At 36.0% G+C, this 16,278-nt stretch overlaps 1 protein-coding gene across 2 annotated transcripts in view; it reads right to left on the bottom strand.

The window, feature by feature from the left end:
• ZFHX4 (zinc finger homeobox 4) overlaps positions 1-16,278 on the bottom strand; it is a 189,051-nt gene that overhangs the window by 20,731 nt on the left and 152,042 nt on the right. For both annotated transcript variants that reach the window (XM_025394389.1, XM_025394390.1), the window contains 2 exons: positions 13,293-13,361; positions 3,775-3,891 (listed from right to left, as the gene is read on the bottom strand). In XM_025394389.1, coding sequence (XP_025250174.1) covers positions 3,775-3,891; positions 13,293-13,361 — 186 coding nt within the window. The remainder of the gene's footprint in view (positions 1-3,774; positions 3,892-13,292; positions 13,362-16,278) is intronic.

The following is a 16,278-nucleotide window of genomic DNA, read 5'->3' as shown; positions in this document are numbered from 1 at the left end:
TTTAGGGTCACTATCACATGGCCGTTGCAACAACTGTTGGCTGTAGTACTCAACACAGTATGTGTCAGCCTCAAAATTTTTCTGGCTAATTAACTTAAACCATAATCTTAATATAAGCCAGGAGCCTCCTAAAGACCATTTTATTTGAAATTACAAAGAAGTTATAAATGAAAGCTAGAACATCTAACATTAGCTAGGTACCTCAAAAATGCATGGCACTGATAGTAAGAGAAAGTAGAGAATATCGAGATGTGGTAACATGACAAAAACAGATTCTGGAGGATGAGGCAAGTCATCAGGATTATTTATGTAAAGACGAAGGATGTTACATTCTATGCATGTATGCCTTTCTAACTCAAAGGGATACTATCTTAGGTTTCATATTATGGCATCCCTGGTAAATTATAGAAAATCAACTCTGGAGTCTTTTTTCTAAGTTGTGTTATCCTGGAAATGCCTATTAAATAAGGGTCAATTAATTTGAGGAAGGTTTTAAGTTTTATGATTGCTTATAGTTTATGCCTGCAACTTTATTTGAAATAAACCCTGTTGGTTACCCTAGATCAGAAAAAAATTTTAAATAGGATCCTAATTTATTTTGTGTTATTGAGGACAACACAATATTCTCAAAAAACAATGTCATTTTCATTCATTTTAACTAAAAAATGAAGTATAATTACAAATAAGCACTGCCAAATAGATGAAAAAAAAATGATTACCTGTCAGTTATGGGATTATTTAACTTGCATGAGATTGCTAATATAAAAAATGACATAATTCATTTCAATGCAGATGCCGCCTTCTTAATAATTTTCAATCCCTAAAATACAGAAGGCTCTAAAATGGTTTATACTCATAACAAGTAAGAAAAATCCAATAATGCACATGTACTCAAAGCAAATCTTAAAAAAAAAAAAACTAAGTATTGAGTTATATTAATGAGTCAATGTTTTTAATAAAGTTTGAATGCTATAAAACTTGGATATAACAGAAGATGTTATTCAACTCCAAATAATTATAAATTATAATTACCAGTACAGTATTCTTTCTAATGAGACTAGAATGAAAGGATAATTTTAATTGCAATAATGAAGGTTAATTTCCATCCTTCCTCATGTTTACTCCCTTATTAAAAAGTGGTCCCCTTAGCCAAGGCAGAGACATATTACATTTTCAATGCAAATGTATTAATCTGGATAAACTCTGTATTAATTCTTGTACTGCACAGAGCTATAATTTGGATTATAATTAATCTAAAGTGGCACTAGATTTAAATGACAATATAAATGAACCATTAGAAGGCTTTTCTATTATGAATGAATATTCAACAAATATAACTTGCATATTGCCACGTCTCATTTTGAAAGCTCTACTCCTGCAGATTAATGTCAGCAACATAGCACAACAGCTTACACAAACATAGCCTTCCTAACATATGTTAATTCCTTCCTGTCTAAAAAATTCTGTTAAAGTTGGCTCAAACTACCTTCCCATCTAACATACGAAGATAGTGATTAATTTGTAAGCTTGCTAGTATTTTTTGTTTACGTTTATGATACATATAAAGAAAAACAATAAATATAAGTGGTTATTTAATCATTAGAAATACATATGAAAGAAAATCCATGTAATAATTTTTTAAACCTAAAAGCATTCAATTTAGAAGGCAGAAAACTTTGTTAAATGTTCATGTTAGTTGTCAACCACAAGAGCTGTCTTGAAGGCTGGAAGGTTTTAAAGCTAAATATTAGCATTTCAGCAACTGCTTTTAGTTGGTCCTTGCTTAGAGCTTATTTTTTATCCTTACAGATAAAACCAGGAAGGCATTTCTATGGGGATAAAATTTGTTTTAAATAACTACCATTATACAATTGTCTGTATCCTCTCAAATGCCCAAGTCCTGTCTGGATGGTACAATTAGGTGCCTAAGGAAGAACAATAATTCATCAGCCCATTAGGGAGTGATTGAGCCCACTACTTTTGCGGAGCAGTAAGTGGCACTGGTAAAGACAGAGCCTTGGCATCTGTGCTATGTTCCAAGCCAGATTCTTTCCTCAATGGTAAAATTAGATCAATTTTTCTAGAGATTCCCAGAATCCATCCTTTACAAGGTACTAGATATTAGACATTTAAGACCTGGCATAATGTCATATACTTCAGTATTACACGGGCATTGAATTAACACAAATCTGATATCTCTGTTACACATTCTTCTGAAGAATGAGAAGGATATATTCTGCAACCTGTTTTGGTACTACTATGTGAAAGATACCACTGAACGCAGACAGAACTTTGCCCTCTCTGAACCAGGCAAGCAGCTAATTTGATAAGGTCCATCACAGAAAGGGGAAAAACCGCCTTGCTATTTCCAATCTTTTTCAAATAAAGTTTAGACGGTACCGTCTTTCACATTAACTTATCACTAGGTACTTCTAATTCCTCCTCAGTAACTTCAGGAGCCAGCTTACTAATATACAGCTAAGGCTTCTTTTTACATTGCTTGTGGCTTAATACCAACCTTAGATCTTCTTTGTTTAAGTCAAATCAGAATCATATGTTAGACACTATATCCTAGGAGCAAATCTCAGTGACGCTTTTCTCACTGGCCTCCTGAAAGAAATTTAGTACTGAATAGTGTGGGGAGGGGAGCAGAGAGGCCCTTCAGATAATTTTTAAAGGGAATGCAAAACTTAGATATGCAAGGACTGAATTACAAATGTGGGATGATTCAGGTTTAAATAAACTTGCATGTAAAAATGATATTTTTTGCGCAACCCAATGTCTTCATAGTGAATACAAGCTCCTTTATATGCGGCTGTCACTGGAATTCAAGGAAAAGATAGATGACTACCTGAAACTAATAGGCTTGAACCCGTTTCAGCACTTCTTCTGCTTCAATGAGTCCAACATAATAAAACTAGGTATAGCGTGCAGCAAAAGTAGCCAATGTAATATTCATTGCAACCATAGATTTCCATCTCATACATACAAAGCATGGATGAAGTCATATATTTGCCAAATCAAACACAGTAAAAGCCTTAGGTATCCACACCAGATGCTGGCCTAGGGTTTGTTTGTGCACAAGTAAATGTCATGACACGAAGGTTTGTTTTCAAAGACAGTAGCTTTCATTACTGGGATTTGTCTATTCTAGAAGATCAAAATTACCCAGCACCTAATCCCTTTTCAATGATATTTCCTCTTTCTTAGGCTGAATCATCTGTAAACTTTTTCACTGGATTTTGTTTGAAATACCTCAAATAGATGCCCTAAAAAAGGGCAAATTCCTGAGTGTAAGTTGTAAAAAAGCAAGGAAAACTAGCATTTATTTTTAGGGTTACATGGTTTGGTGGGCGAATACATGTGACTGAATGACAAAATTCAAGTGATATCTAATCCTATGCTTATGAAAAATTAATATGCCATCAGAGGAATCACAAGTATAGCTAAGATTAATGAAAGGCGCTTAAAAAATTACAAGCACACAAACTGATTTGATTAAAAAATAATCTCACTGGTCGTCCTGTAATATTCTTCAACTTATCCACATCTATTCTGTCAGATGGTTATGATTAAAAATAGGTCAATGGGAGGCTACTGATAGAAATCACATGCAAAATGCACATGCAATGAATAGTAGTGGGAATGTTCAGACAGTTTAAAATGACTAAAAGCTTTTAATAAGTTTTGTGGGGTGGGGGGATGGTGAGGGAAGAGTTGATGGCAGGCAATGGGTGTAGGGAAATGCCAAGGTGAAAGATTCTTGCATCTTACCAGAGTCTTTATTAGAGTTTTTGCCTTCACCATTGTCTCTCTCACTTGTGTCTTTTTCGTCATCCTCGGCCACTGCTGTAGGCTTAATAGCTCCTTCTGCCTCCTCACTTTGTTCTTCTGTTAAGAAAGGCAGACCAATCAGTAGAACTGAAAACCTCCCAAAAATTCACGCTGAAATAAACTAGGTGACCACTTGAAAACTTTGTTATTTATGAATCATCTACAGGTATTCATACTCAAATGAGAACACAAATTTATGCAAAAGTCTATGCTGATCAAAAATGCAAATTTTTTATCTAAAGGATCTTCTTTTGTATCCATTGAGAAGATGGGTCTATACTAAATTAAAATAAATTCTTTTTAGTACAGTTTACACTGAAACATATTTTAGAAATGGGTATAAAGCAATTCTGTGATTTCAATAGTAGAACCTTGTAACAACATAAACCCACTGCTCCATGGACTGGGATAGGTGTCAGGAAAAAAAAAAAAAAAAAAACAGATTTTTAGAAAAAATCTTAAACAATATAACAACGGGTTAAATATAAGACAGGTGTTACTCCTGCTTTCAGACCCCAGGCCCCAAAGGAATTCTTTGGAATTTTGTGAGAGTAAGATCTCAAAACTTCAGTTACACTGGGGATTTTTTTTTTTTTTTTTTTTTTTTCTGTAGGGGGAGCTATACTGGGCTTAGGATATAACAAGGTATACTTCTATGACAACTGCATCACCCCACACCTCATTCACGGGTTCACACCAGCTAGATTACATGGAAATCCTCATAGTAACTCAACCCTATTTAATTATTCTGTAAATCTTAGCTATGCCACTGCTGGTGGATTAATCTGTTTATGCAGTTAGCCTCTATGCTGGGGTTGTGTAGCACTAATCCGTGAAAGGCCCACTGTTCTCTTTCATCCTGCGATCATTTGTCTCTCACTGTGCTGATGTCACATTTTAATGAATTTTTAGCAATCTGAGTAATGCCAGATAACCAGGCTCGCAACTCCCCACAGCATGGCATGCTGTTTTCATTGCAGCACAAAAAATAAAAATCATATTCCCCTGTTCAGGTAGGAATTACATAAATTAGGAGAAGAAGCTAAAATGGGATTTGAAGCACTGGGCTGCTCAATTTCATAAAATCTTTAATGACCATATAAATTAACCCTGGAAAGGCAAAAGGTCACCGACACACATTTGCATACACTCTTCTATTTGCTTTTGATAAGCAGAGCTTTTATGCAGAGAACATGATACAATTAACCCTTCAATAACCATACAAAACGCTGCTATGGACATTTTAAGTGTCAAGCATTAACTGAAAATTACACACTGAATAAAATTTTCATTGCAAATGCTATAGTGATTGAAAGGGGAAATCGTGGCCCTTTCCACACCCCATGTTTTATTAATAACATTCTGACAGCAGAATGAAATATCCACTGTCATATGTAGCAGCTGAGCACCACAACCAAAAAAAAAAAAAAAAAAAAAAAAAAAATTCTATTTAGTGCCTCACTTGCCAGCCATGCTCTACAACTGTGTGAGCAGGACAACAACAGAAGGGGACAGTTCTAGGCGCAATAGGAAACTCTAAAAAGCTAAAGAGAAAACAAGGACATTAAATACATTCAAAATAAGAGTTTGTTTCAACTGTGAGTCCTCAAAGGCACCATACAAATCCATTTATTCCATTTTTGCCCTTTGCCTCTGTACAAAAGCAGAGGGATGGCCCTTGTTTAGGGGGTCAGTCATCTGAGGGTTTGAGGGAAGCTTCCCTTTCAGGCAAATACACTCAGAAATTTAACTTCAAGAAGAGAAAGAAACAACACCTCTTCTGGCGCTAGCCTGCTTTCACCCGTCAGTGATAATTACTGATCAAACACGAGCTCCCTCCTCCCAGCACCAGGCCATGCTGGTAGGTAAAATGCTGGTGGCTGAGCTGGATTTGGGAGGCTGGAGGGCTGAGATCAACTGGATTGGGCTGTGTGTGTCCCTCCCAAGTTCACACACGTGACATGATCTCTAGTTCGCGACCTATGACGGCTTGTGGCAATTACTTTTCAACTCATCCTGGGGAAAGGATGCAAGAATTCTTGGAGTAGATTTACTGGGCCTTTCCCCCAGGGCTGGAAAATAAAGTGTCAGCGTGCTACTGAGTGTCCTTATCTTGAGGGGACATAAAATTGTAAGGGCTATCGCAACTCACATTAATAAAACATTGTGTGTCAGGAGAAGAAAAAGAAAATTATGAAGGCACTAAAAGAAAAGCTACAGTATATAATCTGGGTCTCATCAGACAGATTTTGCAGGGTCCTCTTCTTCATTTTCTGGTATGTGTTTTAAGTGTGAGAGAAATTCCCAGACATGTTCTTCTATACATCACTGTGGTGTCTGACCTCAGCCTGACCCTGGCAACAGTTTGAGAAATCTGAATGTGAACAAAGACTCTGTGTCAGCAGCAGGGAAAGATTGTGGGATAGACGCTCCCCATCAACTTAATCGCAAACAGCAGTTCTGAGGCCATAACTTTGCCCGGCTCCTCCAAGCCACAACTCATAACCTTTAGAGGTGGATTTGCCTGCTATGCCTCTGCTTCTGTGACTTTTTTCCCCTCTCTCTTTTCAGGTTCTTCCTTTGAAGTAGGCAGGCAATTAGCTCTAATGCCCAAGCAATTCAGACCTGTTTTGTGGTTTAGAAGGGGAAAGCTGTTTATTACAGGTAGGCTCTTTGGAGCCATAAGAACTTTGCAAATTTTTAATCATGCAAAAACATAATCAAAAGGTAACTTATACACACCATAAAGTTTCATATAAGTCAGAATAAAAGGGCACTTTTATTCTCAAAGAGGGTTTCAGAAATAAATTTGACATTCATTGTATAAATAGACTTTAGAGTCAAGAGTATGAATGTGGAGAAACTACTTTCTCTGGAAACCCTGTAGGTTAGAACTTGGGTTAAGGGAAGGAGTGGTTACATTCTAACTTTCAACCACCACATATTCTCAGTTGTAAAATATTATGAAATGTAAGGGAAATATATATATATACACACACACACACACACATATATAACACTAAATGTATTAAATAGATACTGTAGAACTGAGGAAAATATACTACATAAAATTCCAAAATAAAGATGCCAAAGCGGTTTTCATAAATAAATCTCTTCACTAATATATTACACCAATAAATCTCTTCACTAATATATTACATGCAGTAATAGTGAAAGTATTAAATCATTTCATGACACTGTTGTATTCAACATAAGTATACATGTATACAGCATATGTATATGTCACATGCATTTTATTCTTTTGCCTCACGAAATACAGAAAAGACAATATTTCTATATTAATCTTTACTATATGTTTATACTTAAACTTACCATGTATATCAAGGTCCATTTGAACGTCCCACATCCCAATTTTCAGACAAATGATAATACATTTTCATTTTTACATGTTTCAAAATAATAGAAAGAAGGCAAAATACTGTAGTCTTATATTGTAGAAATATATTACAACAAACTTTCCCGAGCATTTTTGACATGTCTAAAATGATCTTAGTTACTCTACATATACACATTGGCTATATTTAAAAGAAATTTTTTTGAATGACTAGCTTAGAGTATTTTCATTTGAACAATAACAAACAATTGCAAAACTGCTATTAATGTATCCTACAACATTATGCAATTTCTAAGCAATGTACATCAGTCGTATCCCTTTGATCTAAGTAGCACCCAATTGTAGTTATTTCCCATTGTCCTTTTCTCATTATGCAATTTCTAAGCAATGTACATCAGTCGTATCCCTTTGATCTAAGTAGCACCCAATTGTGGTTATTTCCCATTGTCCTTCTCTCTCTCTCTCTTTCTCTCTTTCTTTCGGAGTTCCACTTTATCGTCCAGGCTGGAGTGCAGTGACGCTCTCGGCTCACTGCAACTTCTGCCTCCTGGGTTCAAGCAATCCTCCCACCTCAGCCTCCCAAGTGACTGGGACCACAGGCATGCACCACCACATCCAGCTAATTTTTGTATTTTTAGTAGAGATGAGGTCTCATCATGTTGGCCAGGCTGGTTCCAAACTTCTGGCCTCAAGTGATATGCCAACTCAGCCTTTCAAAGTGCTGGAATTACAGGCATGAGCCACTGTGTCTGGCCCTTAGTTCCCATTGTCTTAACATGCAACTGGGTTTGGGATCCCTCTCTTCTGAGTCTGCTAAGAAAGCACGTCATATTTTTTAAACCCATGAAGTGCTCATATAAAGAGGAAACTTAGTAACTTAGACATCCTTAGTTTTATATTAACATATTGAGTATCTCTGTACAAGACACCTTGCTTGTGAGCATTCTTTCCTAGACTCCTCTATGATCTCCTTGCCCAGTCATGCCCCACTCAAATCTATTCTTCAAATGATCTACTTAAATCTGACTTCCCAACTTAAAATATTTCAGTGAGTCCTATCACTTACGAAGAAATAACTCAGCCTTCTGTACATAGCGAGAATATGTCCAAGATACCTGGTCCTTGTCTATCACTCCAGTTTCATCTTTGTTCACATTCTACATAACACTTAGTGCTTGGGAACAGTCTTCTTACACTTTAGAGTGTCAGATTCACCCATCTTGGGTTTTTACTGCACCCCATCTTGAAAGGTTCTAGTGTAGTAGGTCTAGAGTTGAACCTGAGAATTTGCTTCTCTGTTGAGTTTCCAGGTAATGCCGATGTTCCTGGTCCAGCTCATGTTTTGTAACCACCATTCAAGAAGCCCAACTCTTTGTAGCGCTTTCTCCCTTCCTATATGTACCATTACAATTCCTTATCTTATTTAGAGCAACTTTTCTTCACTGTGTAAATTCTACTTTTCCTTCAAATCATCTTGGGAAATATCAGTTTCAACATCTATAAAAATGGAGTCAATAATAATTATCTCATAGGTTTGTTATGGAATAACATATACAAATTGGTGAGCACAAGCTTAGTAAAAAAAAAATATTAAAAATCATAGCTGTATTATTACTAGTACTATTGAGTACTATTGTTTTCTTCTCTAAAAAGCCTTCTCTGAACCCTGAACTAGCATTAGTGTTTCTGCATAAATACTTTTTTTCCCAACCTGTATGTTGATGTTGAACCATTCACCACAGTTTAATTTGTGGAAATTATCCGTATATTGCCTACTTGCTGTAATAGGTAAACATATTTTGAAAATAGTGATTATCTTATCCATCTTTGTGCCAGAAGAAGCTGAACAGTGCCTGGAATATAGTAGGCAGGCAATACATGTTAGTTGGAACAGTGAATTGGGTTTAGAAAGCAAAGTTTGGGAAAGAAAAGGAAGAGTCCATGTGCTACCCCAGCCCCTATTTCCCTTTAATAACGTGTAAAAGGGGTGTGTGATTTTGTCTTGGTAGTCTGGCTTGTTTTTGTTTGTTTTTTTTTTTTTCTTTTTGCATTTCTCTCTCTACTAAATCACATTTATTATTCAACCCTCTCCAGTCTAGTTTCTGTTCATGTTAATTCCTCCTCTCAAAGTCATCAATGACTCCCATGCTGTAAAATTCAATGGTTACTTCTCTGCATCTTACTTCACTTTCTTTGCTCAACTGATGTTACTCCTCCCTTCTTCTGGAAAATTGTGCCTCTCTTTGGATTTTATTGCATCAGGTAATTGTGATTTTCATCCTGCCTCTCTGAGAATTACTTCTTATTCTCCTTTGCTGGGACCTCCTCTATTAAACAACAACTAAATACTTGAGTGTCTCCACTTATTAGTACTAAGTCCTTTCTCTATCTACATTACCTCCCTAGATGATCTCATCCAGACTCATGGCTTTATATTTTGTAACTCTACTTGGATGTCCAAAAAGTCTATCTAATTTAGTATGCCAAAATCAGAGCTCTCAATGCTCCTCAACACTTCTTACTCCATTTCCCCAACTTTACCATTGCAATTAACAGTGCCACCACCCAGCACAAGCAAGAGTCATCCCTTAGTCTTCTCTTTCCCACTCATATGCATCCTATCCATCAGTAAACCCTACTATTTCTGCTTCCAAGATACTTAATGTATACTGAATCCATCTACTTTACATTTTCCCTGCCAGTACCTTTAATATCTTACTTATATTCCTTATGGTCTTATAACTAGATAAGACTTATTCTTGTATTCCTATAATATATTCTGCACAACTAAATAAAATCAGTCCATTCTCCTGCTTGAACTCTGTCATAGCTTACTATTTCACTTAGAATAACTTAACAACTCCTTACTAGGCTGAAACAATTAAGCCCTTGCCTACTTTTCTGGCTGCATGTTATGCTACACTCCTCCTCACTCCCTCATCTTTCTCCATGATGCGAAAGCTTTCTTTCTCTTCCTGGAATGGGACCAAATTTTTCCAAACTCTGAAGTACATTCTCCCAGACTCTGAATAATTTGCTTCTTTTCATTAACCAGGACTTGGATCACTTGTCATTTCCTCAGAGAACTTCTCTGACTACTGCTTCTAAAGTAGCTGATGAGCTGTCACACAAGTAAGGTCCTCAGATTTTAGCAGAATCACTACCACCTGAGGGGCTTGCTGGATTCCACCTCTAGTGTTTCTGATTCAGTAGGTCTGGGTTGGGCCCAGTAATTTGCATTCTTACAAGTTCCTAGGTCGTGCTGATGCTGTTTGAAATGAGACCACACTTTGAGAACCTCTGCTCTAACAAATCACCTCTTTAACTTCCTTTATCACATTTATTGCAATCTGAAAATACTTTTTTGTTTATTTGTTTAGAGATATTATCTAAAGTGAGGGACTTCATGCATTTTATTCACAATGTTTGCTCAGCAGTCTCTGGCATATAGAAGATACTCACTAATATTTTAAATAAAACTGATGATTTCTAATTTGACTATTTGCGCAACTAAGTCTACGGTGTGATGTCATCCACTGAGATGGAGAAAAGAGAACAAATAGTTTTGCGGAAAAGGAAGTTCAATTTGGAATTTCTTGTGTTTAGCCTCACTACAGAACATCTAGATGAAAATATCCAGAAGGTATGGCAATATCTAAGTCTAAAGATTCTCAGAGAGATTGAAGTAATAATGTAGATTTTGATGTCTTTGTTACAAAGCAATAAAGAAACGTGTTGACAGGAAGTAATCTCTTTTAGCTTGAAATTTTTGCCATAACTCTTGATTTTGGCCATAGCACTGTTGAGTCATTAATGAAATCTTTTCATTGGTTTGAGGTAGGGAAGGGAGAGTAGGTTTATTCTATTTCAAATTAAATATATTCTCTAGCTTTTTAGGGGAAAATAACATTTTTAAAAGTATTGATGAGACACGCATAAGTAAAGGTAAACTTAGCTTTGAAGTTGGTATTTTTTATGAGGAATGTCCTGACTATATGGAAGCAAGGTTTTCACTTGCAAAATTGTTTTTATTTTAAGTATTCCAATATGCCATTGTGAATGCAAAGGACTTTCGATAATCATTTATTGTTCTATATAGCATGTTACTATTCCAATTGGATAAATCTGGAAACTGAGGTCATACTTATATAGCAGAAATACATAGCTGAAATAAATGAGGTGTGTTGTAGTAGGAGGAGTGAATCTCCTTTTAAATTATCTGAATATAATGCAGCTAAGAAGGTGTAAATGCCTTTTTTAAACAAATTATATATATATATATTATATATACCAAAGCAAAAGGATTAGAGGATATGTTGACATGACTATACAAAATCCAATGAATTCAATAATTACCAAAAATAACTCCATCGACTAGGCTTTTTGACTTGTGAAAAATAATATCCAGCTTATTAATATATACATTGTATAAAATCTATAATTTAGGTGAAGTTTCATAGTGTATAAATATCGATGTGAAAAATTATTAGCAGAAGTTTTAACTTATTCTTTAAGAAGCTACAAACATCCACAAAAAAAAAAAAAAAAAAGAGTGAGTTCAGGCACAGACCTTATATCCTTCAGAAACATTCACTCAAAATGGATTACAGACCTAACTGCAAAACACAATGCCATAAAGCTCCTAGAAGATAACATAAGGGAAAATCTGGATGACTTTGGGGTTAGCAATAACTTTTTAGATACCACACTAAAGGCATGATCTATGAAAGAAAGAATTGATAAGCTGGACTTCATTAAAATTAAAATTTTTGCTCTTTGAAAGATACTGTGGGAAAATAATGAGACAAGCCACAGACAGGAAGAAAAGATTTGGAAAATACATATCTGATAAAGGACTGTCATATGAAATATACAAAGAACTCTTACAACTCTTACAAGCAAACAAACAACTCAATTAAAAAATCGGCCAAAGACCTTAACAGACACCTCACCAAAGAAGATATACAGATGGCAAATAGGCATATGAAAGATTACATGAATGAAAAAATCCACATCACATATCATCAGGGAAATGCAAATGAAAACAACAATGAGATACAACTACACACCTATGAGAATGGCCAAAATCCAGAACACTGACAACATCAAATGCTGGTGATAATGTGGGACAACAGGAACTCTCATTCATTGCTGGTGGGAATGTAAAATGGTACAACCACTTTGGAAGACAGTTTGGTGGTTTCTTACAAAACTAAACATGCTCTTATCATACAATCTAGTAATTGTACTCCTTGGCATTTATCAAAGGGAGTTGAAAATTTATGTCCACACAAAAGCCTAGACACAGATGCTCATAATAGTTTTATTTGTAATTGCCAAAACTTGGATTCAACCAAGTTGTTCTCAGTAGGTGAATAAATGAACTGTAATATATCCAGACAATGATTATATATTATTCAGCACTAAAAGGAAATAAGCTATCAAGCCATGTAAAGACATAGAGAAAACTTAAATGCATATTACTAAGTGAAAGAAGCCAATCTATAAAAACTACATACTGTTTGATTCCAACTATATGACATTCTGGAAAAAGTCAAACTATAGAGACTATAAAGGATCACTGGTTTCCAGGGGTCAAGAAGGTGGAAACAATGAATAGACTGGCACAGAAGATTTATAGGGAAGTGAAACTGTTCTATAATTATAACAGTAGATATATGTCTTTATGCTTTTGTCCACACCCATAAAATGTACAACACCAAGAGTAATTGCTAATGAAAACTGCGGTGTAGAAGTGATAACATTGTGTCAATACAGATTCATTACTGAACAAGTGTACCACTCTGGTGGGCAGGCAGTGATAATGAAGGAGGCTATACATGTGTCAGGGGAGAGGGTATTGGGGAAATCTATACCTTCCTCTCAATTTGCTGTGAACCTAAAACTGCTCTAAAATATAAAGTCAATTTACATATACTTCCAATTATTGAATTTATTTGATTTTGCTTTTTATTTGAATAAGCCATATGATCAGATCTAATTAAAGAAGTTCCAGAGAATGTTTATTACATCAATTGTGAGAATGACAAAAGCAACTCATTTAGGACAGGGAAATATTTTGAGAAGGAATAGGAACCATTACCTGAGGTTGATCTCAACTGCTGCTCTGTAAGATCATCATCACAAGTCCTGGCTCCCAATGAGGCAGTTTCTGCAGAAGACATCAGAGTGAAAGGTAATCAGCATGCTATATCTAGCTCTCACATCATGGCTAATATCACAAGAACCCAAAATTTGGCAGTCAGGAGAGATAAGTATCAGGTGAAGCTCAGGTGAGTCTCCAGCACACCTTATATCCTAGTGAGCAGTAGCTGGCAAAATGAGCCCAGGGAGTGATAGGATTAGATTTAATTCTTAATTATTAGCAGCACAGAACAAACACACTGGTAGAGAAAATATGGGAACAGGAAAGGCTCATTATGATTTTTGTCATTGGACTATTTGGCCAAGCATACATTTTATAGGATTATGTGTTAGAGTGACAATAGCACATTACATAAATTATGAGCATACTTTTACTTCTCTGATAAGGTACCAGAAAGCAAAGAAAAAATCATTACTGTATATGATAGCTGATGTGCCAAAGCAAACATCAGGCACTGGAGGGGGCACCTGAAGAATAAGTCCAAATCATCAGCAAATCCACATCTTTATTCTCATCTTTTATTTGAGCTTTAGAGCAAAAGAGCCAACAATGTCTTGGTTTACAAAACTCAACACCAAACACAAATCATATAGTCACCTAACTGTGTGATTCCTTTTTGCACCCTATTGTAGGGGAACCTATGGAATAAACAAAACAACTGGACCTCAGAAATTTCCTTCGACATCTCATTCCTTCTCCACACCAAGTCACCACCTGCTGTTGATTCCATTTTACCAAGTCTCTTGTCATGGGTGCTCTCTGTTCCCTCTGTCTTCTTCTCCTTCCTGACCATTTCAGCAGCCTCTATAATCATCTATATGCCTCAAATTCCCTGTCTTTCCAATCCAATCCCTCATAAAATCTCAAGAGTTATCTTTTTGGAAGATAGAATCTTGAATACAAATCATTTCTCCATCACTTCTAGGTGTGGGTGAATTACTTAGCCTCACTAAACCTCAAGTCCTTCATGCATAAAATGAAGATAGAACTATGTAAATAGTAACAGTAAAAGAAAATAATACAACTAAAGGTGCAACGTGATATAGTCTTTAACATCTGAAGAGACCAGATGTTATCAAAAAGTTAAAAAAAATGGTCACATAGGCCGGGCGCGGTGGCTCAAGCCTGTAATCCCAGCACTTTGGGAGGCCGAGGCGGGTGGATCACAAGGTCAGGAGATCGAGACTATCCTGGCTAACATGGTGAAACCCCGTCTCTACTAAAAATAAAAAAAAAAACTAGCCGGGCGCGGTAGCGGGCGCCTGTAGTCCCAGCTACTTGGGAGGCTGAGGCGGGAGAATGGCGTGAACCCGGGGGGCGGAGCTTGCAGTGAGCCGAGATCGCGCCACTGCACTCCAGCCTGGGAGACACAGTGAGACTCCGTCTCAAAAAAAAAAAAAAAAAAAAAAAAATGGTCACATAATTCCTAACTTAATCATGTTTACTTACTATTTCTAGCAATGGCATCTCTGGTTGATTCTGAAGACTTTCATTAAACAAATAATTAACCTTGAAAATAGAAGCGCATAACAAGGCACTATTATTGCATTTACTAATTGTCTTTCCTTCTGTGTATAAAACCTTTGACCTTTAGTAGTAATCTATTTAAAAACAATACAATCATAATAAATACTCAGTGCCCCCCCACCAAAAAACCATTATGTTAAATTCATCATGAAAGAAAAAATTTATTCTCAATGTTTACTTATAAACCCATGAGTAGCTTCCAAATACATCACAGCCTTAATGGACATCCTACATGTCACTCAAGAAGTCCACCTTCTTTCTCTTGACAACTTCTCATGTGGTTATGCCTTGATCAACGTGGTTCCTTTGATTTTGAATGCCTTTTTGTTCTTCCCCTGTTAGCCTCCTATTCTTCCCTCAGAACCAAAAGCACGTGAAGCCTCCTCTGTGCACCCATCATGATTAACTTACATGTATGTTTCAGCACTTATCATGATGTATTAATTTTCACATGGTCCAGGTATGTTTCCCCAATAAATTTTGATTTCCTCAAATGCAGCTTTTCATTTCATGGATTCTCAAGTAAGGACAGAGTAAGACATCAAAGTCACCTAAGACGCTTTCATAGAAAATACTAACCTACATCCTATATCCTAAAACAGATGAATCTGAAGATGAGAACTTTCTTGTAGCTTCCCAGAGCTTCAGGACTCTAAATTCAGAGCTCTGTCAACTATACCACAGATAATACAAATGCAGACAATACCCCCGCTCTCTCTCTATGTGTGTGTGTATGTGAAAACCATTTCTCTTTTTTCTAGCGAAGAATCAACATAATTTATCAGAAAATCTCTACCACTACCTCCACATACACATTTCAATGTATTATATAGACTTGTTCAAAATGAATGTCATAGTACCTAGGTGACTTTGACCAAATAACTGCTATTCCTTAAAGATTAATGAAAGTAAAAATAAAACAACGACAAATTATTGAGTTCATATCTCTGCCAGGTACTGTGATAAGCTATTTGTATAGAAACCATAGTGTAATCCTCAAAATAACATAATGAGGAAATTATTAATCCTTCTTTTACAAATCAAGAAGCTAGAGTTTAAATAGGTTAAAGTAATTTGCCTCAGGTCACAAAGTTAGAAACCAATAGCCTGGAATGAAACCCTTGTCTGTCTGGTATAAAAGTCTGTCAAATTATCAATTTGTCTAGTTGTAATACCACAATATTTGGGGGCCTGTAAAGGTTTGCCTAGTCTTAGCAAAGGTCAGAAACCAAGTTGTGGGGAAAGCAACTTTTCTCTAGACCGGTGAAAATTCTGCTGTTTCATAACATATGTATGCTCCTTGAATATAAAATATAACCAAATAATAATTTGGTGCCATATTAAAGTTACTTCATTTGATAGTGATTTAATGAAATGTACAAAATGTCAAAATCAG

Source organism: Theropithecus gelada, chromosome 8 (assembly GCF_003255815.1).
Source record: "Theropithecus gelada isolate Dixy chromosome 8, Tgel_1.0, whole genome shotgun sequence".
Lineage (NCBI taxonomy): Eukaryota > Metazoa > Chordata > Mammalia > Primates > Cercopithecidae > Theropithecus > Theropithecus gelada.
This window is presented reverse-complemented; position numbering and strand designations above follow the sequence as displayed.